The sequence below is a fragment of the Galleria mellonella genome, unplaced genomic scaffold, assembly GCF_026898425.1.
Source record: "Galleria mellonella isolate WM207_F2 unplaced genomic scaffold, CSIRO_AGI_GalMel_v1 utg99, whole genome shotgun sequence".
NCBI classification, from domain to species: Eukaryota; Metazoa; Arthropoda; class Insecta; order Lepidoptera; family Pyralidae; genus Galleria; species Galleria mellonella.
The window spans coordinates 1,955,980-1,981,328 of NW_026442184.1; the positions used below are offsets into that span (position 1 = coordinate 1,955,980).

The 25,349-nt window shown below is 33.7% G+C and overlaps 2 protein-coding genes across 5 annotated transcripts in view; both read right to left on the bottom strand.

The window, feature by feature from the left end:
• LOC113521479 (uncharacterized) overlaps window positions 1-25,349 on the bottom strand; it is a 346,189-nt gene that overhangs the window by 235,091 nt on the left and 85,749 nt on the right. For all 4 annotated transcript variants that reach the window (XM_052902976.1, XM_052902975.1, XM_052902974.1 and 1 more), the window contains exon 2: window positions 15,956-16,591. In XM_052902976.1, the coding sequence (XP_052758936.1) occupies window positions 15,956-16,502 (547 nt within the window). In that variant the 5' untranslated portion in view covers window positions 16,503-16,591. The remainder of the gene's footprint in view (window positions 1-15,955; window positions 16,592-25,349) is intronic.
• On the bottom strand, window positions 21,662-24,454 carry LOC113511429 (uncharacterized). The gene is made up of 2 exons (XM_026895052.3): window positions 23,605-24,454; window positions 21,662-22,853 (listed from the first exon to the last, which is right to left on the bottom strand). Exons 1-2 carry the CDS (start codon window positions 24,415-24,417, stop codon window positions 22,443-22,445), a joined length of 1,224 nt encoding a protein of 407 aa, XP_026750853.2. The 5' UTR covers window positions 24,418-24,454; the 3' UTR covers window positions 21,662-22,442.

The following is a 25,349-nucleotide window of genomic DNA, read 5'->3' on the forward strand; positions in this document are numbered from 1 at the left end:
GTATCTATATAAAATTTATTACAAAACAGAGGAAAGGCAATTTATTTTTTTGTTTTGCTTTTATTTACATCATGTATTTAAGAACTTTTTTTAAGAACTCTGTACCTTATAATTTAAGACTTTTTACTGTACAAAAAATGTTACAAACAAAAAAACAAACTTTCCAAAAAAGTTAAAATAATAATCCTCATTAGCGGCGATACTTCAAAACGTTCTTGATCCCTAGACTCTTGAAAATTTACAAAAAAAAACTCTTCTTTTTACGCAACTTAGAATGGCCAACAAGCTGACGGCCCACCTGATGGAAAGTGGTAACCGTCGCCTATAGACATGAACAGTACCATGGACATAACAGAGTATACTGTTTCGCCCATGATACCCCCCCATGCGTTGCCATTTCTGAGGACTCAGGTGTTATTCCTCTGTACCCTGTAAATTCACTGTCATATCACACCCTTCAAACCGAAACACAGCCATGCAAACACAACTGCCTCACGGTAGAAACACGAATGAGATAGAGGTGCCCGAGCAAACTATTTTTATACAAAGTTATCCGGTATTTATCCGTGCGAAGCCGGGCTGGATGACTAGTTTTATTATAATTTAGATACACAAAATTTAATTAAACAAGTTCGAGCCTAATGCCGTTTTAACTAGATTACGAACATTCATCAATGTCACTCGGCGACATTTTGTTGTAATTATTTTTTAATAATAATAAATGTATGACGTAACGAATTTCAATAATCCTGGATGGGATCATGGCAGTGAAATTTTAGGGCTCGTGACGTCAAACTTTAGACCTCAGAATTATTAGAGAAAGTTAGAAATATGAGGGTAGGGTCATAGAAGTCCCGTAAAAATCTCGCTCGTACCTTTTATAAATAAATAAGTAAACTAGTTGTAGTCTATGATTTTGCTCGCTTCAACGCACAATTTTCGTTTATTTATTTATTATATATATATATATATATATATATATATATATATATATATATATATATATATATATATATATATATATATACATATTACTATTTATTATTTCAGCCGTTAACTGTCCACTGTTGAACATAAGCCTTCCCCATAAGGGGAGTTTTGCCAGTAGTTGCCACGCTTGGCAGGCGGGTTGGCAACCGCAGTTAGGCCTTTGAAAATATTTTAAGAGGTACGCTGAAATGGAACAAGGTCAAGTAAAATATATATTATACTAATTTTAAAGTTTTTTTTTTATATTACTGAGATGGCAATCAAGTATATGCCGACTCTGAAGAAAACTCTTTACCCCCTTTTTGAAGGACCCCATGCAGTAATCTCTTGGAAAAACCTCGGCAGGGAACTTTAAATTTAAAGTTAAAATTAATTTTAAAATTATAACAAAAAAGATATGAATGTTACTTTTGAACTCTAGGAGAAAAAGAAAAAAAAAAAAAACTTTTTTGAAGTTGTATGAAAATTACTCTAAAATACAATCGACTTAAGAATATCGTTAAATAATTTGAAAATAAAACTACTCAAATAAAAAACAGTTAAAAATAATATTATAATAATATAAAATAAATAAAAGAAGAACATTCATTCTTAAATAATTTAAAATAAAACTGTCAAATTGAAAGACGGTTAAAAATAAAAAATAAAAAATTACAGTTGAATTTAGAACGTCCTTTTGAAGTTGATTCGAAACTTAAAATTAAGGTAATTCAAATTTCAAACCAGGCAAGCACAAAGACTGGCGAAAATAAGGCATTATTTTTCACTACAACATTGCGAAGGTGTCGGAACCGCAGCCTTTTACGGTGCGTGCGCTTCTTGGAAGTTATATATCAAGTGAAATTTTATTTGGTATCCTATGGGAAATGCGTACGTTTTATGTGGGTACGTATTCCTTTTACACGTCTTCCTACATTCAACACGTGGATTAGAAGTAACTTCCTGGTGTGCGTATGTCTACTTTTAAGCAACTCCCAAAAGAAAGTGGTGTGACAATATTATTATACTAGTCTTTGCCGGCGACTTCGTCAGTGTGACAGATATATTTTAACTAACTGAGATAGCTAGCAATATACCCAACCAAATCGACCTCCTCGCAGTTCCCCCTGGAAACTATCATGGTTAACTCCTGATGAATTAATCATGATGGACTAACTGGCCTGTTTTCCTTCTTATCTATCATCTTTCACTGGTGCTCCGCCAACGTATCCCGTTGGCGCGAGCGGGTTACCAAAAAACCACCAAAAAAACTAACTGAGATAAAAATTATGCCGAGATATAAGTCTATGCCTTTCGCCATTCAATTTTTATCAAATTTATACACCAAATATAATTTTTTGATTGGTTAAGGCGTTAAGTTGCTATAAGGTAATAAACAAACTAACTTAATTTCATGTTTATAATTTTAGTAAAAATAATACGATTACGCAGCTAATTCTGAACCGATTTTTACGATTCTTTTTGCAGTTGACAAAGTATGCTCCCGTATTGGTTTATAACAATTGAAACGGCACTTTTAAAATGTTTACTGTATAAAAAATACTTAAACAATTCAAATTTAATCATTATTTTTTTTATTGTATTTTGAGTCATATTTCTTAGTTAAAAATGTTTGTTTCCACTGCAACTGTAAAAAGATGCTGATCAGTCCACCTCGTTGTTTTTTTTTTTTAAATCCTATAAGTACAATAAATACAAAAATTTATATCAATACATGAATGTTTGGTACTCTTTCATGCAAAAACTACTGAGTTTCTCCCATACACTGAGTAATACATAAATATAGATTATGGTAACCCTATTTACACACACATGGACAAAAAAGTTGACCTGTTATTGGCGAAGCATTTGTATGGAGAGGGAGATTTTGTACAAAAGTCGTTTGCTTGGATACCTCCGTCCCGTTCGTGTTTCTAACGTGAAGCAGTTATGTTTGCATGGCCGTGTTTCGGTTTGAAGGGTGGGATATGGCAGTGAATTTACAGGGTACCGAAGAATAACACCTAAGTCCTCAGGAATGGCAACGCATGAGAAAAACAGCAAAAAAAGTATCATGGGCGAAACAGTATACTCTGTTATGTCCACGGTACTTCCCATGTCTATAGGCGACGGTTACCACTTTCCATCAGGTGGACCGACAGCTTGTTTGCCATTCTAAGTTACAAAAAAGAAACTTTATTTTTTTAAGGATATTTTACATACGCAGGCAAAGCCGCGGTATACAGTTAACATAATATAAATTACTAATCTTCACACTCCAATACTCTGCATGAGCGGTAAACATTTAATATTCACAAAATGGAGGGAGCTGCTATAAAAATTAGAACATAAACGTAATGTTTAAAATGTGGGTCACGCGCTCATTCACTAATATATATGTATATATACACATACACACAGTCATATTTAAACATTTTCACAGCCTTCTACACTCAGATTTTATTACAAGTAGGTGACGCGCCTTCTTCGGCCAGTATTTATTTTAATCTAGTTTATATAGAAAGAGCATTGAGTATCAAAAAAGTGTCATTTAGCCAGTTAATTTGACGTTTAACTACTTTTTTTTTATTTTAAATCATGACCTAATGCATTTATTCAGTGTTGCAAGTAATTGGATTGAAAATCTCCCAGATCAGATCGATTTTCTAAATTCGAATTTGGAACATTTTTTTTTTTATAAATAAATATACATATGCATATTGCTTACACGTTGATATACAAGTATTAATTGAAATTATACCCATTTTTTATGTTTTAAAAATGAATACATATTTTATGTCTACGCTTAGATATAAATCAAAGTATTCAGCCGAGATAGACATCATTACGATTCAGTTCAAGTTTCAAATTCAAGTTCTTTTAAATAAATTCGTGAGAATATTGTTGTGAATATATTTTATTTTTCAATTTAAGATTATATAATAATCTGTACTATTATATAATTAGTTATGATTCATATATTTATTAATTTAATATGTACTATATATAGTTATTTATTTATGTATTGTATGTTGTGATTTATATATGTATTTTTTTGTAAGTATATTATTCTATACGCTTATATGTTTATTTATCATAAATTGTTGTTATCTCTCAAAATATATATTTAATTTACATTTTTTTTATAAATATATACACCGCCATTTACTCTCATTGTTTAGCGTAACGGTTGACTGGTAGAGTATGCCATCAGGCATTAAGTCCGCCCTGTAGACATATTTTAATGTGTGCAAAATATAAATAAATAGATAAAAAAGTAGACCTGTTTTTGAATAAACATTTGTTTGGTGACACAATCATCTCATATTTAAATTTGGAATATGTTTATTCTAATACATAATCACAGAAAGTATAACAATAATTCTAACGGAACAAGTAATTGCTATCTTAGAGTCGGCACTGCACTTATTTTGACAAAACAATAAAATGATTCTATGCAACCAACAAGTGTCAACATATTAAAAGAAATATTCCTAATATTGTATTTACAAAATCTCTATCCAAAATATCGAAGTCAATAAGTATCATAAAAGATCCATAACCTTTATAGTGTAACATTTCATAAATTTTTAGTTATAAACACATATAAGCATCCGAAGTGACTCGGTTCTAAGAACAAATGCTATCGTATATTATCTGATTTGAACACACGCATCTATATTTTACTTTTAATTACAAGCATTCAACACTTACTGCAGTGCTCAATTATATATCTATGGTTCAGCACATCCATTCCAGCCAATATTGATTTTAATATTTAAATTGAATATTTGAATTTGGAATTTCTTTGTTCTAAAACCATAAAAGAAAGAGCGCCTTTTAAAATAATCCTAGAACGGCTTGTCACGATCTTATTGTCACTAGATAAAAGGGAGGCAAAATGTCTGTAATTGTATGAAAGTACTTTTAAAATTTAACCGACTTCAAAAAAAGAAGGAAATTCTTAAGTCTTTTATATCTTTTTTATGTATCACACCTCACAACTTAGTTATTATAACGTATTTGGTTTTTTTTTGTCTAAAAGGACATAATTACAGATTGGTCCAATAGAAACTTTATTACGCAGTTACGCATACAAAACTGCGGTTAAAAGTAGGCTCCTAGCTGACATATCAAGATTAAAAACACCAAATTTTAAATTAAACTTTCAAGAATACAAGTGTCAAAACCGCATCTAATTTGGTGTAATATTTTTTACATGAACCAAAACAAACATCGTCTGGTTTTTTTTGTAATAATGGAATGGTAACCCCGCCTGCGCTAACGATAAACGATGGCATGGCACCAGTGAGGGATGACAGGTGAGAATGAAAAAGCAGGTCAGTTAGCCCATCGTGATGAATACACCTGGTATTCAGCACGATGGCTTCCAGGGAGGACCACGTGGAGGTCGACCTGAGAGGATATATTGCTAGAAATGGGATTGGTAGTACGCATTACTAACAATCACTCCTCCCAACATCGTCCGGTTACAATTCTAATATATTAATATTACATTTATAATACTAAGTGAGATATTTCGAATATTTGATATAAGTACTTACGTAAAACCGAGTTGCAAATTTAGTGGCGCGTTTCTAGAGATAGTCAAAGGGCAAAGGGCATCCCTTTTACATAGAGCTTTGTATAATGACAGTTTCTACTCGCCGTCCCTTTGTACCGACAAACGATGTGCGTTGAATAACAATTATATGTTTAAATTCTATCATTTTATACCGTAATATTAATTATTTTCACATTTTGTACATCATTTTCCATTAATATTTTTTTTTCTTTACATTCATTTATTAAATTGTAGCCAGTAACAAAAAAAAAAATACAGAAATATTTTTTAACTAAACAAAAATTTTGTGACTTAAAACGGCAAACAAGCTGACAGCCCACCCAATGGAAAGTGGTAACCGTCGCCTATAGACATGAGCAGTACCGTGGATATAACAGGGTACTTGTGATATCCCTAGTGTTGCAGGCGTCTATAGGCTACAGTGACCGTTTACCATCAGAACTCATCATTACCATCATTATTGTATCTGGCATTGTCTGTACACTGCTGAACACAGGCCTTCCCCGTAGACAGTCACAAGGAACGGTCCTGAGCCACCTGCTTTCACTGACTTCCAGCAACACTTTCAAATTGACGAATTAAAATAACATCAACACAAGTAAAATACACACAAGTAAATTTTATTATTAAACTATTTATTAATTAATTCTACAATATTTTTTTTTTTTATACAGCTTAGAATGGCAAACAAGCTGACGGCCTACCTGATGGAAAGTCGTAACCGTCGCCTATAGACATGAGCATTACCATGGACATAACAGAGTATACTGTTTTGCCCATGATACCTCCCATGCGTTGCCATTATTGAGGACTCAGGTGTTATTCCTCTGTACCCTATAATTTCACGCCACTTTCCATCAGGTGGGCCGTCAGCTTGTTTGCCATTATAAATTGTATAAAAAAATATTTGAATAACATTAATTATTATTTACTAAATCAACATATCGTCATAGTCGTAGAATACTGACGGATCTGACAAAGATTACATATATAGATCCGTCAGTATTCTACGACTATGACCATATTATAAATGAAAATTTGAATTATGAACACCTATAACGTTATAACGTGACCCTTTACCAATTCCGACGCAGTTGGCTAAAAACTGACACACCAATAAATACCAAAGTAACAAGTCCAGTAATAGCAAATAACATACCATAATCCGAACTACGAGTCGACACGCGACGCCCGATTTGTCACGAAACTGCCTAATTCCCCTTATATACTTAATACTTAAGCAACTTTCACACTTACGTATAATTTTTCCTACATTTCACTATCAGGCCAAATTTATGGAACAAGGCCACGCTCGATAAAGCCCCCACTTATGTTTCATCAGTTTGTATTACATCTGAGCGTGTTTTAATAAAGACAAATTGCGTTTTAAGTATTGTGTTATCGAGTTTTTAGTGTCGTCTCGAAAGATAGAAGAAAAGGAAACCTTATACGCCTACACATTAACGTAGATGAGAGACATTTTGCTTTGTAAACAGAATTTACACGCTATATAATATAATATATTAAATAATTTATTTCTTTAATCAATATTTCAAACTCGTTTATATGTATAAGCGTAAAACAATCTCTTCTCGCTGCTTATTTGACTAGAATTATTTTGTTTAATTCCGCTACCATTAATTTGTACAAAAGTCGATTGCTTGGGTACCTACACATTCGTGTTTCAACCGTGAAGCAGTTGTGTTTGCATGGCTGTGTTTCGGTTTGAAGGGTGGGATACTGCGTGAATTTACTGGGTACAGAAGAATAACACCTGAGTTCTCAGGAATAGCAACGCATGGGGGGTATCATGAGCGAAACAGTATACTCTGTTATGTCCATTGTACTGCTCATGTCTATAGGCGACAGTTACCACTTTCTATCAGGTGGTCCGTCAGCTTGTTTGTCATTCTAAGTTGTATAGAAAAAACAACACTTTCACCAGAGAATTTTTAAATTAATAATTTACAAAAGAGTTTCACTTTGATTTAGAGAATCGAGATAGAATAGAACAGCTGTGGGAATACACGACTAGAAACAAAATCGATTCATGTCCAAACAGAACAAAGTAGTCGAATATTCATCAAGATTCTGTACGCAATCCGCGGCCGATTGAAACGGGAATTAATCTATCTTACCCACTTTCCCCCCTAACATCGCCGAGATTTATCTTTTACTTTTAAAATACTCCCTTTAGAGGAGAAGATTCTCGGTTCATCTGTATTGTCTTGGTGGCTTTTCTCCCAATTCTGAACTGACTTTGATAACTCCTTCTGGAATCGAAAGGGTTTTATCCCCTAAATTATTACTATTATATCATTTATTTATTGTCCACTGCTGAACATGGGTTTCCCCCATAAAAAAATTTTTGCCAGTAGTTACGTTAGCTAATGTATACGTTATTCCATACTTTTCCTAATTTTGAATTTATTCTAATAATTCTTTCTCAATTCCACTAGGTTTATTTTCATTTTTTTATGGAACTTAGAATGGCAAACAAGCTGACGGCCTACCCAATGGAAAGTGGTAACCGTCGCTTATAGACATGAATAATATCGTGGGCATAACGGATTATATGCCTCTGTACTCTGTTATTTCACTGTCATATCTGACCCTTCAAACCGAAACACAGCCATGCGAACATAATTGCTTTAATTGTACATAATTTCTAGTTTTAAATTCAAATATTTCAAATATAATATGTCTATGAAATGGTTTTTTTTAATGAATGACAATGGAATTATAACCCCGCTTGCGTTAATAGTATACGCTGGCGGAACACCAGTGATAGATAATAGATGAGAATTAAAAGGCAGGCCAGTTAGCCCATCGTGCTGAATACACCTAGAATTAAGCACGATAGTTTTCAGGGGGACCACGTGGAGGTTGACCTGACAGGGTATATTGCTAGCAATAGGAGTGATAGTCCATAATACTAACAATCACTTTCCCACCTTCTACGGAATGATTAGGTACACGAGTTTAATAGGTTGGTCATATTTTATAATATTCATGGAATGGTAAAGAAATTAATCTTTCATCTTATGAAAAGCGGTAACAATGAACAATATACCTTGAGATACTTCGTACAAAAATCGTTTGTTTGGGCACCCCTTTCACATTCGTATTTCTACCGTGAAGCAGTTATGTTTACATGGCTGTGCGGAACATGGCAGTGAATTAACAGATAATAGATGAGAAGGATTGGCAAAGGTATCATGAGCCAAGTAGTATACTCTGTTATGTCCATGGTACTGCTCATGTTTATAGGCGACGGTTACCACTTTCCATGAGGTGGGCAGTCAGCTTGTCTGGCATTTTAAGTTGCATAAAAAAATATAGCACTGTGAATAAAGTAATTCACAGTACCCCAACAAACCTAAAAGACATTAAATTTTAATAGCTTACATCCAAGATTTAAAGCTGACTTTATATCAATATAATTATATTTTTCCATGACATGAAATTGGGGGAATAACGAATATAAATCACGAACAAAGCTTGTACAAAGATACCCCCAGAATGGGAGGTAACGGCACCAAATCGTTAAAGTTTGCTTAGGACAATGTTTCACCGTTCAGATAATTGGAGACGTTTTCAATTAACTTCATGTTTATATTGCTTATGAGTATTTCAAGGACGGGAGCAGGAAAAACGAATTATGCGAACATTGATATCAATTAATATCAATTAACTCGGGCTAATGATGGAGCAAAGAATAAATTGTTCTTGAATTCGATGGTGAACAGAGATCCTTGAGTGGCGATTCCATATAAGCCAACGCAGTGTAGGATAACCCTCCACTAGAGTGGGGAAGAGAATTGTTAGTAATGGGGATTAGTAATCCTATTACTAGCAATAAACCCAATCAAGTCAACCTCCACGCGGTTTCCCCTGGAAACTTGTATCATGAATTTGTCACGATGGACTGACTTGCTTCATCGTCACTTATCATCCCTCACTGGTGCCCGCCAGTGTAAACCGATAGCGCAAGCGGGGTTACCATTCCATTATCATCTATTAAAAAACACCCAATAGATAGAGTGACGACCCCAAATGCATTCCAGGGAGTTAATGGATGTAGGTGGCTAAGGATCGTTCTTTATGTTTTTACACCCACTCTAACTTGCCTTCCTCGCTTTGGAATTAAAATTTTCGTTTGTATAAATAAAATCCGTTATTGGCTGTATTCATAAGAGACTTAGCATGTAAGTTATTTTTTAAGAGCTCTGGATTTTTGTATAAAATAAAAAAAAAAATGCTCAGCAGTGGGCAGATAATGGCTGATATCATGATGCTTGTGTGCGTGTGCGCGTGTGTGTGAGTATGCGTGTGTGTATCTACATATATATATAGAGTCCTATAGTACAGAATTTAAATTTACTACATTTTTAAACTTTGGCGATTCCGCTATCGACTCTTCGAGCTACAAAATATTCTTCTTCGGATACTTTTTACATTAAATTAGAAATTCACCGAGAATCAAAATTAAATTAAACATTCCCATGTAATAAACGAAAGGCTCTAAAGTTATTATCGGTCCACTATCGCAGCTACAATGGTAAACCATTCATCGTCATCGTCTCAACCATTAAGATAGTCACTTCGGAGAAATTATGTTTTCAGAAAAATTTATGGAGGATTTAAAGCCAAACAATATTTTCTTCTAAGCAATCGACCATTAAACAAATCCTACGATAAACAAAATTAAAGGACAAATACAGAAAACATAAAACTCCGCTTGCTCAAAGTACCATAAAATCCCCCAACAACTTCGCTAAAACCATTAGGTACACGAGTTTACAATTTGTCGACTTTAGATATTTAGAAATTCGAATGAGGTTGAAAAACAGTTGATTCACTTATTACTTTTCCTTCATCATCATATCAGCAAATACATAACTGTCCAGAGGGAGACTTTGTACAAAAGTCGATTGCTTGGGTACCTCTGTCCCATTCGTATTTCAACCGTGAAGCAGTTGTGTTTGCATGGCTGTGTTTCGGTTTGAAGGGTGGGATATGGCGTGAATTGACTGGGTACAGAGGAATAACACCTGAGTCCTCAGGAATGGCAACGCATGGGGGGTATCATGGGCTAAACAATATACTCTGTTATGTCCATGGTACTGCTCATGTCTATAGGCGATGGTTACCACTTTCCATCAGGTGGACCGTCAGCTTGTTTGCCATTCTAAGTTGTATAAAAAAAAATAACTGTCCACTGCTGAGTATAGGTCTCCCTCATAATGAAAGGGGTTTTGCCAGTAGTCGCGACGTTTGGCAGGCGGGTTGGAGACCGCAGTTAGACTTTGGGTATATATTTTCTAATGGGTAAATATAGAAGGGAATCTCGCCTGCGCTATCGGTATATGCTATCGGGGTATCAGGGAAGGATAATAGGTGAGGATGAAGCCAGGTTAGTTGGCCTATAGTGACCAATTAACCAAAAATTACTCACTGTGGTTTCCAGGGGAACCACATGGAGGTCGAACTGATAGGGCTCTTTTTGCTAACAATGGACCTTAAACCTCATTGTTAACAATCCCTTTTCCCCCAACTTTAGTGACGTTATAAGAGAAATGCTGCCCATCCCTCGACCATTGAGTTACCTTAGTCGCCTCTGACGACACCCACCGGAAAGGAAGTTATTTCGGAAAGTCGGTGAAAGTGTTTCATATTACTTTATAATAATAATTCTCCGTGATTCTCTTGTGAGAAAATATTTGTTTAAGATGATGGATTGCGGACGAAAGTCCTCGCTGAAGCAAGAAGAAATATTACTATATCTAAGGATACTTTTAATACGAGTGTAAGATAGATGGATATGTTTACTTTGGCATCACGAAGAAATAAGTATTTGCTGTTCTCCAAATAACAGGCAATCTTTGTCTTTTTTGTTGCAGCGTATTTGATCGAGATTCATCATTATTATCAAATATCTGAAGTCTATATTTGATTTATTGAGACATTTTATTGATTGTCAAGTCTAATGACTTATCAAAGGTCAGATTATATATCTGGCTTACCTGGTGGAAAGTGTAAAGTAACTATCGCCTACGTACATAACATACGGTGACATGTGAGTGGCCGTGCATTGAATAGGCCACCCCTGCCTTTCCCGTGGGTGACGTAAGAGCCAACTAAGGGAGGACGAGTGGCCTCTATCAGTATGCCTCTGTCCCAGAGCCGTAGCTTAGACCCACGTTTAAAGTAGGGCAAAAGAATTTTTTGATAGGGCAGAAGCCATAATTGACTTCGAAAAAGCGTCTTCGTCTAATTTTCTTGGCGCCTTTCATTTTAAGGTAGGGCATTGGGCCTTTTAAGGTAGGGCAATGCCCTCCAATGCCCCTAGCTATGGCCATGCTTTGTACCCAGTAATTTCGTTGTTAATGCTCTGTAATTTCGTTTTCAGGAAAGGAAGATTATCTAGATATGAAAAACAATGTAGAATGTAGATAAACACATCTGTCTATAATAATTTAAAATTAAACCAACAACGATGAGTGAGACAATCGATTTAATTTTCCATCAATAATAGACGTGTATTAGATCCATGTCATTGTTTGTATTGCGTTGATGAATTTTTTTTATATATATTTCATGAGCAAACAAATACAATTTGAATCTTTAAAATTAAAAAGAGAACCAGAGGGAGACTTTGTACAAAAATCGTTTGCTTGGGCACCTTTACGCATTCGTGTTTTTACCGTGAAGCAGTTGTGTTTGCATGGCTGTGTTTCGGTTTGAAAGGTGGGATATGGCAGTGAATTTACAGGGTATAGAGGAATAACACCCGAGTCTTCAGGAATGGCAACGCATGGGGGGTATCATGCTGTTATGTTCATGGTGTCTATGTCTGTAGGCGACGGTTACCACTTTCCATCAGGTGGGCCGTCAACTTGTTTGCCATTCTAAGTTGTATAAAAATAAACATGTTTGTCAAATCATTTTTAATAAAACTATTTGACAAAGTTGAGAAAATTATTTATTTTTTAAATTATATGATAAAGATGATTTTAATTTGAAATTAAATAATTTACAAGTAATTGTTTTTTTGCGTAAAGAAAGAACGTAAATCAAAATATAACTAGTTTAAATTATGAATCAATTAGATAATAACTGACTTCAATAGTAGATAGAAGATTCTGGATAAGGAATTAAATTGTATCCAAGCCAAGGACCTCGTTATGGCTAATGTGAATAGGCCGGTTAATAAACTCACAAACTTCAGCTTGAACCTTATTGTCATTTTCATGATATTGAGGTCAAATGTCACTCTTCAATCTTAACAAAAATAGATTTAACTACCTGTCTAATCCATACTTAAATTACATACAAGATTTAACCCGTGGCTTCAATAATATTTCACATATCTAACTTCGAAACTCGAATTCCATACAAATTTTCAAATCCCGTTTTAATCCCTTAATTATATCACCATAATGATATTAGTCGTCAAATGTCCACTGTTGAACATAGGCCTCCCCATAAACAGCCATAAGGAACGGTCCTGAGCCACCTGTATCCACTGACTCCCTGCAATGCATTTCAGGTCGTTACTCCATCCAATACAGTCGCCCTATATTACATTTGCCCATACTGGGTTGCCACTCAAGAACCATTCTTCGCCATTGGTTGTCGGTTCTTCGAGCTATGTAAACAGCCCATTGCCACTTAAGCTTGCTTATCCTTAAATTGACATTAAATTAACGTTCCACATGCAGTGGACAACTCTTTTTATAAAGAACCCCCACGCCAGTCTTCTATATAACGACCGCAAACTGCGAACCCGTTTAGATTATGTCAAACACGTGTACAATGCTTTGTTTGAGAAACAGAAGGATTACACCGCGTCATGTATATTTAGCATTCCATTTCGGGTATGTACATTTGGAATTACTCGTATACGTTCATTTATATTAGAAATACTGACTGAAATCAAAACACGGGCATTCTTTTAGAGGAGGGAAACCTAATATTTTTAACCGATTCCAAAAAATGGATAATGTTTTAAATTTGGTAATATTTCTTTTATATTCATTACCTCATATCTTTATTACTTAGGTTATATAGATAGAGTGTCTCCATACAAATGCTTCGTGTAAAACAGGTCAACTTTTTCATACGATTTATGTGATAAATAGTTATGATTCATTCCTTTATAATTTCTATATTTATTTTGTATTATAATTTTTGCATCTTTTTAATGCGCAAAAACTCATTTTATTTATTAAATAATTAAATATAGATATGTCAAGATAAATTATGTGCCTAAGTATATAGAACAGTGATAAAAAAAAGAATCAGCTAATTGACAAAAAATTGACCCGTTTATAAACTCGAAGCTCTAATTTTGTAATTTAATCATTGTTAATCATAAACCGATTTGGAATTCTTTCCTATATCTGAAAACTAAAGGTATCCTTTATTCCTTCAGATTAATCCCATAGTCACTTTAGCAAAATCGATTCAGTATCAGATCAAAACAATTGGTTTTGCCACAAATGAAATCTTTTTTTTTTTTGCGGAACGCAATACTATTCTCCAAACAAATATCTTTCATCAAAAACCTTTCCTCAACCAGAACACAGAAAATCTATCCATATTAATATTTATTTAATAATATCAATATTATTTACTCACACTTAAAAATTTCCAATATCAGTAAATGATATTACTCACATTTAAAAATTTCCGATGTGAGTAAATAATATTTATTCACATTGGAAATTTTTTTATCACTTATTCACGCACGTTAGTGCTAAATCTCAACATAGGAACTAAAATATTTAAAAAATATAGGATTACGAATGATCCAATCAAGTTTTTACATAGAAAAGACGTATCTATCGATTCTGTAGACGAATGTTGCATGAATAATGTATGAATACAAACGAAATCAAATAATATTATTGTATGCGATCGACAGACAGGTTGCGTGGGTTAATCCGTTAAATATTCATTTGCCTTAATCTTTAATACTTTTATTATTGTAAGGGCTACAAAATGTAATAGTTTCTAATTTTATTTTTATTAAATTGGAAAAGTAAATATAATTACTAGCTCTATTTCGTAGCCTTTCTTGCATGAATTAGAATAAACTGTACTTTATATAGGACATAGGTTCATCTATGTTCCAAATTTATTACAAATTCGTTCAGGCTGTTAGGCATTAGCATTAAAATATCTAAGCATTTTTACAAACTTTAAAATATATATAAGTAGAATTTAAGTATATTATATTTTTTTTTTAAATAAACCATTTCTTAATAGGCTTCCCCTTAAGTTATTATCCATTGCTATACAATGAATCAATTGTTCAGTAAAAACAATTAATGAACTTAATGTTAGAAATTATGATGATTCATGTTCAACTTTTTAAATCGCTAAAATATATTGCAATAAAAAATTTGTTTAATAAAGAATTACAAATATATATATATATATATATATATATATATATATATATATATATGCGTTGTGTCTGCATTTAGGTTCAAATATATATATATATATACACAATGAAAGTACTAAAAATTTACTTTAAAAGTACTAGATAATTATTAGTAGTTCAGAGTTCATGTACTTACTCTTCATAATAACATTGTAACAACTCTATATTATGAATATGAATGCATTATAATAAATAAATATATAGCATAAAATATTAGTTCTTAGAAATAACAACGTAAGAGCTGTACATGTCCACTACTAACGGATGTACTTTTCATTGAAGTGAGCCATCAGCTTGTTAGCCATTCTAATATGAGGGAGACTTTGTACAAAAGTTGATTACTTGGGTACCTCTGTCCCATTCGTGTTTCAACCGTGAAGCAGTTGTGTTTGTATAGCTGTGTTTCGGTTTAAAGGATGGGATATGGCGTGAATTTACTGGGTACAGAGGAATAACACCTGACTCCTCAGGAATGGCAACGCATGGGGGGTATCATGGGCGAAACAGTATAGTCTGTTATGTCCATGGTACTGCTCATGTCTATAGGCGACGGTTACCACTTTCCATCAGGTGGGCCGTCAACTTGTTTGCCATTCTAAGTTGTATAAAAAAAAATGCAGACAGAGTAATGTTTTCAAAACTTATGGTAAAAGGTAACAAAATATAGCCAGTATTAAGCAGATCTTACAATCTTTCGAAGACATACCATTACAAACAATATAAAGATAATCCGCTAAAAATCAGCACTGTAGCTTCTCGACTACAGTACGTACTCCTCCGTACGTACGACTCGAGCACACTACGTAATTCTGAGCGAAAAACCACTCCAGCAAACAATTGCTAACACCTTTATCTTCTATACATGTTATATTACTTTATATGAACCTTCTTTTTTAAGTGTAACAGTGTTTGCTGAATGACTTATTATTATTTATTTAAAGACTCACCATCATAGACGACTCCCCTCACCAGCGCGTCCGCCTCAAACACAGGATGGCTGACTGTCAAATTAACATCACTATCTTCATCACTGAGCGTGACAATCTCACCACTGTCACTCGGAATCCTCGCGAAGGCACAAGCATCAACCACTGCTCTCTCACTCACACCTGCGTCACTAACTGTCGTCACTTCTAGCACATCGTCATTTGTCGTCACTTCGTCATAAACATCGGGCACTGTATTCGTTGGCTTATCACTGTCAGCTTTCAATGCATTCTTATCAGTCGCATCTATAAGTTCAACAGATTCGATGTTAGGTGGTCCAGGAGATCTACCAGGGGCTGGATCCCCATTTGGTAAGCTCAGTGTCGAGCTATAAGGCAACGAAGCTAGGATGATGACTGTCGCTATTATGTTCAACGAGCGTCTTTTCATTTTGAATTTTGTTAATTTTTTGGATTTCCGTTCTGTTGTATTCTGTATATGGTGTCGTATGTGCCATCGTTTTATTGGTTTCACATATTTGTACATTACTAATGTATTTGATGCCATGTTTATTTATTCTTGTTTCTATGTTTTCTTGGTTTTCTGTTCTTACTGTAGATATTGTTCATGATGAATTCGGAATATGGTTCACAGATCTGTAACAAGCAAATGCAATCATGTTATTTATAATTTTTTGTTCAATTCAGTACAGTTTAAGAACCGAATAAACCAAATTCTTTTAGTTTTGCTTATTTTGGTTATAATAAATATCGTAAAATAAATCGGATCATAAATAAAACTGTTGTCTGTTTGTCTCAATACACTGGAGAATGAATTTCAGTAAATAGTTTTCATACAATATGGAATTGCAAACTTTATACAGTTGCGTAATCAAATAATTACTCGATAGAATTAAAAATATATGGTGTACATTTCATTTATATTAGTGTAGTAAATTATAATCATAATTGCTTATAGCCATTAAGTCAGCCCTGTATACCTATTTTATAGTGTCCAAAAATAAATTAATACTATATATAAAAAATAAATAATAATATACGATATTATATATATAAACACTCTCAAATGAAGAAGCCAAATTAAAAACCTTAAGTCTTTATAAGTAGCCTCCCCCTTGGGCGGTTTTGCTTTGTAGTTGCCATGGGCAAGAGGATTTAGTCCCTTAGTCACCTTTTGCTTACTATGCCGGGACCACACAGCCAACATACATAATATATAATGTCTCAATTCAAAATTAATATTTGTTATTATATATATATATATATATATATATATATATATATATATATATATATATATATATATATATATATATATATATATATATATATATATATATCTCAAATGGCAGGAAGTCAGATTATTAGTGGATTAAGTATTAGAACTATCACTATCAATTCCGTCGCTAGCAATGTCAGCCTATTAGGTCGACCTCCACGCAGCCCCTGGCATCATGGTTACGATGGGCTAACTGACCTGCCATTTCATCCTCACCTATCATCCTTCACTAGTGCCCTACCAGCGTATACCGATAGCGCAGGCGGTGTTACCATTCCGTTATCATCCATTGAAATTAAAGTCTTAACCCTTCTTTGCATGATTTTTTTTATTCGTGAAATAAATCAAGGTGATATAATTCATGTTCAAAATTAAAGTAAAAATGGTTAAAAAATAAATTTAACAGCTATATAACTTTTTTTTTTCTGCAATAAACACTAAAATGGTATCCGTACACGATCAACTTAAAGTGAACTTGTTCTTTTATATAATTTTTGGGCATTCAATGGTATGATGGAAATTTCCACCATTATGCAAAGAAAGGTTAATAAGTAAAATAATCTGTACTGCAATATAAAATTAATAAATTTAATACTTAACATAACATTATTACATAATAATTATTCTTATCTTCAACATTTTTATAAGTGAATTGCAGTACGAATGGGTTATCATCTATGTCAATTTACTTTAACAATAACTGCAAATAATGCCACATTATACACGATGACTATACGAACCTATTGACATGAAGTTAGGTTACAATGTGCCTATAAATATGACAAACTAGCTTCCGCCCGCGACTTCGTCCGCGTGGCCGGGACATATCGTCGTTTTGCAGCGAAAATTCATTAACTACAAAAAAAAACAGATTCTGAGAATAATCGCGTTCGAATATTTTTTTACATAAAAATCGATATAGCTTCTGAATGCTAAATGCTATCAAAAATATTTGTAGGAAGAAAACATAGCTTACAGTTTAATAAAACTACGTGTAATGAATGAAATTCAACAGCAGTTTATTTATTTAAACTAAAATAAAAAAAAAAACAACTTAATTAATTAGCGTTAGAGTAAGGTCCGGTGGAATTGGTACTTGACATTCTGTAATTTCAAAAATATGAAAAAAAAAATGCTTATGTTGTTTAAAATAAGGTAGATTATTGTATTTCCGACCAAATGGGGCAAAAAAATAGATTTCGCCAAAAATGTTAGTGATTTTCGGCTGCACATCGGCGATATTTACTGATCGCGATAAAAAGTAGCCTCCAACCCATATAGTACGAGGGGAAGGGATTGTTAGTAATAGAGTCTTGCAACTCCCTGGCTAGCAATATACCCTATCAGATCGATCTCCACGCGGTTTCCCCCTGGAAACTATCATGACTAATTTATCGTTGAATTCGTCATGATTGGCTAACTAACCTACCTTTTCATCCTCACCTATCACCCCTCACTGGTGCCCCGTCTGTATGCAGCTCAGGTGGAGTTACCATTCCGTTATCAACTATTAAAAAAAAAACAATCAATCAGTTGTGGCACCAAGATGTATTAGAGTAACTTACTCTCAAAATCATAATAATTTTTAAGTAAGGATTCTTAAACTTCTGTTCTATTCTTCTGTAGTATTAATAAAAAAAAAAAACGAAGCCCGTGTCTATGGTTCCAGCAACAGATTGTGTTATATATATTTACTAGCTGACCCCGTAAACGTTGTTTTACCACTTATTGCGAAATATAAAAATCACGATTAAAAAACAGGAGTTGATCGTAAAACGGTGAAAATTGAGTTTGTTATTTTTCAATGCTAAATCATAATAAAATAAAAATGGAAAACTTGTCAAAAAAATTAAAAAAAAAAATTGGGGAAGGTCACCCTTATCATTGAGGGGTCTGAAAAATAGATGTTGGCCGATTCTCAGACCTACCCGATATGCACACAAAATTTCATAAAAATCGGTAAAGCCGTTTCGGAGGAGTTTGGTAACAAACACCGTGACACGAGAATTTTATATATAAGATGTTATACTGACTATTAATTTACTCGTATCTAACTTCACGCTTATGGGGGAAAGGGATTGTTAGTAATGGAGACTGAGAATCCCATTGCTAGCAATATACCCAACCAGGTCGACCTCCTCGCGGTTCTCCCTGCAAACTGTCATGGTTAATTCCTGATGAATTCATCATGATAGGCTAACTGGTCTGTTTTCTTTCTCATCTATCACCCTTCACTGGTGCTCCGCCAGCGTATCCCGTTAGCGCAGGCGAGGTTACCATACCATTTTCACCCATCAACTTCACGCCAAGTCCTTTGCGGGAGTAGTCAGGGCGAACGAAGCATGCCCCTATGTATGCCCCTATTCATACATACATCTCTTGCTTCACTCATTTTCATAACTAGTCAGAACACATTTTTTTTTATAGAGGTTTATTTTTAAACTGTTTCCAAATAGAGAAGTTTTTCCAAATAGAAACGTTTATAGCCAAAGTTACAAACACATTGCGAATACACCTCTGTTTAGAAGGAGCTTAAAAATACTATTTTTTTCATGCAACTTAGAATGGCAAACAAGCTCACAGCCCACCTGATGGAAAGTGGTAACTGTCGCCTATAGACATGAGCAGTACCATGGACATAACAGAGTATACTGTTTCACCCATGATACCCTCCATTCGTTGCCATTTTTGAGAACTGATATGTTATTCCTCTGTACATTGTAAATTCACTACCATATACCACCCTTCAAAATGAAACACAGCCATGCAAACACAACTGCTTCACGGTAGAAACACGAATGGGACAGAGGTGGCTACGCGAACGACTTGTACAAAGTGTCCCTCTGGTATATATAGGATTTATATTGTAATTTTTATTATTGTATTTGTTCGGGACCATTCCTTATGGCAGTCTATGGGAGAGGCCTATGTTTAACAGTAAACGGATAATGGCTGAAATGAATGAATTATTGTAATTAAATAAATCCTAAGCTATAAAAGACAAATATATATATATATATATATATATATATATATATATATATATATATATATATATATATATATATATATATATATATATATATATATATATATATATATATATAACTAGTATTAGTATTTAAGGAATTTTATATTAACTTTATTGTTGTATTGTAATTAAATTTGTTAAATAAAGTTTTGCTTTTTCTAATTATCCGACTGTTCTTATAATAATCGCTAATGATTTTATAATTTCGTATTTTGTAAACAAGAAAGATTAATGACAATACTTTTAGTTAGGGTGGCAATATTTGTAAGTTATCCAAATTTTTATTTTTTGTTAAGTTCCTACTGCCCACTCACTACTTCCTATGCCACTGTGTTTTTGTTTAACGGGTCATGATGGAATGGTAACCCCGCCTGCGCTAACGGTGTACACTGGCGGGGCATCAGTGAGGGATAATAGGTGGTATTGAAAAGCCAGATCTTTTTTTTAATAGGTGATAATGGAATGGTAACCCCGCCTGCGCTATCGATATACGCTAGCGGGGTACCAGTGAGGGATGATAGGTGACGGTGAAAGCAGGTCAGTTAGAGCCCATCATGACAAATTCCAAATTTTCATGACATCAAATTCATGCCAAATCAACCACGATGATTTCCAGGGAAAATATGAAAAGACAAGTCAGTTAGCCCATTGTGATGAATGCACTTGGGATTCAGCGTGATGGTGTCCAACACTCCTCCCCCGGAGGGAAAGGGATTGTTAGAATGGAGTTCGACATTGCTAGCAATATGCCCTAACAGGTCGACCTCCACGTGGTTCCCCCTGGAAACCATCGTGAACAATTCTTGTTGAATTAGTCACGATCGGCTAAACTGACATGCTTCATCCTCATCTATCATCCCTCACTGGTGCCCCACCAGTGTATACCAATAGCGCGGCTGGGGTTACCATTCCATTATCATCCATTAAAAAAAAAACACATCTCTCCCCCCCCCCCATACGATGCCACTGTGTTAGGTTGACTGGGAGCAATCTCTTTTAGAGATAAGGTCGCCTTTGCATACTTTGTTACCAATTTGTTGTTTCTACTGTATGTTTTAGTACAATAAAGAATATATACAATACATATAGTGAACTGTGGTAAATGTTAGAATCCTTAGATTTAGTTCACTTTATTTTTTTAAAACTTCACTTGTAATTACTAAAGCTTACAGAATATGAAACTTAAATAAATTGAAAGTTTAAGTGAAATGAGTGAAAATGTGTTACGAAATATTTCCACTACATTAAATAAACAGTAAACAAATTTAATATTTTCAATGTAATGTATTTATGAATTATTTCACGGTTCATGACTCTTTATCACTAATAGATTGCTTGCTTTTTTCTTAAAAAAATGTACTTATGTCAAGTAAAATAGGATTAAAATAAAACAGAATTCATTTATTTACAAGTTCAAAATACTTTTATTCAATAAATACTAAAAATGGATACGAAAGCTTTTTGAAAGGTATACACACACACATACACATATATACATGTGTATGTTTATATATATATATATATATATATATATATATATATATATATATATATATATATATATATATATATATATATATATATATATATTACATTTATATGAACCTAAAAACATGTGTTCGCTTTCTCCCTATAAAAACATTTGCATTTTTAAATACTTTTTTTATACACAAATGTTTTATTAATAATTTATCCACAAACTTGTATGTATTATTATAGTTAGTAATTTACTTAACAAATAAATATTGTGTAAGTACAACTCAACACAGGAATAATATTCTATAAGAGGTGCAATGGGCGTCACAGTGTAACTAATGATATCTACCATAGTGTTTACGCATATACATAAGTAACAGTCAGCAATTTTTATTTTATCATATGACTTCATCCTTGCCTATTATCACTCACTAGTACCCCGCCAGCTTGAACCAATAGCGTAAGCAGGGTTATCATTCAAATTTCATCCAATTATGAAAAGGCCATCTGACCAAAACTTATAACTTTAATTAATACCTAACTACCATATAATTAATTGGCTTCACATGGTACCCCTGGAAACCATCGTGCTCAATTCCAGGTGTATTCCTTCACTGGTGCCCCGCCAGCGTATACCGTTAGCGCAGGCGGGGTTACCATTTCCTTATCATCCATTGAAAAAAAAAACGTAATTAATTTAATTACAAATAACCCCATTGTATAAAGTCGTCGAAGATTCCCTGTATTCTACACTTCATTCTCTTATCCACCTTGTAGTCTACCTTTTCCACCACCCCTTTCACTTCAGGAAGGTCTTCATGATCTGCAAATATGAATGGTAGCAGCCAAGTTGCAGTAATGAATCCGTAATATAATGTGTCTTTATAAATCTTCTCAAATTCTACTCTCGGAAAATAATCCTCCACGTTCAAGTCGAAGTATCTCAGGAACCTTGCCATCGTGTCGTGGTACAAGTTTTTAATGTTTTCCAAGTGATCTCTTCTGAATTTTTGATCTGTACCTAAGAATATTAAGTATACTAAGTCGGTAACTGGATTCGCGTAGTGTATTACTTGGTAATCAACAGGTATTAATTTCTCTATTTTTCCATCCTAAAAAAAAAAAAAACAATAGAAACATGTAAAATAAACATTTTTAAGAAGCCATTGTCTGAATGAGATTTCTCATCAGAAATGTATGTCTTATATTGGAACTCTTTCGCCGGGTGTCATAAGAGCTAAGAAAGACGCTGCTGCCCATTCTTCGCTTCCTTCTTTCCTTAATCTTTGTTTCTTGTTCTTTCTTGTCCTTAGTCTTTTTCTTTCGCTTAGTCGCGGGAGCGAAGAATGGGCAGCAGCGTCTTTCTTAAAACATTTCTAAAAGCCTAACTACGGTTTTTAACCCGCCTGCCAAACGTGGCAACTACTGCTAAAACTCCCTTTATGGGTAAGGCTTATGTCTAGCAGTGAACACTTAACAGCTGAAAGAATAAAAAATTGGAACTCTTAGTAAATAAATGAATCTTTATGCTCTTCTTCTTTACGGGATAGAGAGATTTCAAAGCCAATGGGGAGAACGAGGAAGAAGATTGTTAATAATGGGGTCTATTTAGCAATCTATGGCTAGCAATATCACCTTGAATAATATCAAATTGATCTTCACAGAAACCCCTCTGGAAACCCTCATGATGGTCCTCGTATGTGGGAAATCATTTTATTTATTGAACGCATTTAAGATTAAGTATTCACTTAGCAAAAGATTTTTGGCCTTTATATGTTAGAACTAATAAATGCCTAACTTTTGACGTAATAATTTTAGAAATTATTTCATATTACAAATTAAAATTGTATGTAAATTACTTACGTTTACTTTCATTAAAATATTATTAGCTCTAAAATCACCATGACATAGACATCCAATAGAACCTTCCTCTTGTAAAAATTTTGGTAATCTCTCCAATACATTTGGAAAAACGGATTCAGCTTTCTTTTTCGCATCACCGCACAAATCACGCGTGGTCGCTGTATATATATTTTTCATGAACTTTTTCCATTTATCGTTAAAGTTCATATTTAATTTAAGGGATTTTATCCTCTTATCATAATATTCTGGGCATTTACTTTTCAGTACGAACGATAAAGCATGGAATTTTGCAAGCTGTCGCACTGCGTGCTCTGCAAAACTCAAAGTGATTGGTTCCATCCTGTCGACAGTAGTAAATCCTTGTTTTGCTAAATTTTCCAAAATTATAAACTCAGAGTTACTCTCCTCGTAGAACTTCGGAATGTTGTACCGATCCTCGATCGGTATTCCGGCATCTTCTTGAAATTTTTGAAAATATTTCAACGGTTCCCTGTATACGTATAATTCATTCAAATGATAATTAGATGCTAAAAAGAAACCATTGACGTCATCGGGTAAGATTTCTTTAACGAAAATATCAATTTCTTTATCTCCATCAGCAGTTTCCCCCTTTATGTTGACCACTGCCAATTTTGCCATATAATTCCCTCCATCTAACGGTAGACGTCTTTCATTCACTACATGAGTCAAGTATCCCTCTCTCTTTATAATATTCTTCACAGCTACCTCCAATGTTGTTGAGAGAACGTTATTCTCACACAAACCATTTTCTTTATCATGTTCAATAGATATTTCACGTTTCTCGTTTTGCATCTTTACACACGGCTTATTAAAAATAATAATGTAATATCAACTAACAGATATGCATGCTTTATATACTGACAATGATGCTGATGTATTTAATGTCATTATCTTTTGTAATACAGTGTGTACCTATTATTTTTTTATTATACCATTGTTGATCTTAATTTTATTGAATCATTCTTTTTTTTTATTGTGTCATTACCTTCGTTTGTATAAAAATCAACGACAGGTAATTATTTTAAATTTTAGGGAGACAGATATTTAAAGTTATGTATGTATGTATTTTTTAATGGATGATAATGGAATCGTAACACCGCCTGCGCTATCAGTATACACTGGTGGGGCACCAGTAAAGGATGATAAGTGAAGATGAAGCAGGTCAGTCAGCCAATCGTGACAAACTCAACAATGGATCAAACACGATGGTTTCCAGGGGGAACAAACAATCCCTTTTCCCCATCTATGTATGTATGTATTATAAATAATTATTCAGAATTACCTTCATACTGATATTACTGTAGATGCTCCTAGTATTATTTTTTTAATGGTAGGTAATGGATTGGTAATTCCTTCTGCGCTCTCGGTTTACTGACAGAACACTAATGAGAGATGATACGTTAGGATAGGATGATAGGAAGGTATCTAGATCCTTAGATCTAGAGACCGAGTATTAAGTGTTAGTAGTGCATAAAATATATTTTATGTTTAATATTTCAGTTCACTAGTGGAGCACTTTTTAAATAATAAATAAGAAATATGGAAAAATGTTCAAATGTTTTTGAAAATTTTCTAATAACTGCGACTTTGCCATACCTCGGTAAGCAATAGTTATAAACACTCTTAGACAACAACTCTTACATAGACACTCTTTATTGTTTCCTTCAAAAGATCACAATAGTAAACTTATTATAAATATAAACAATTACAAGAAATAATCAATG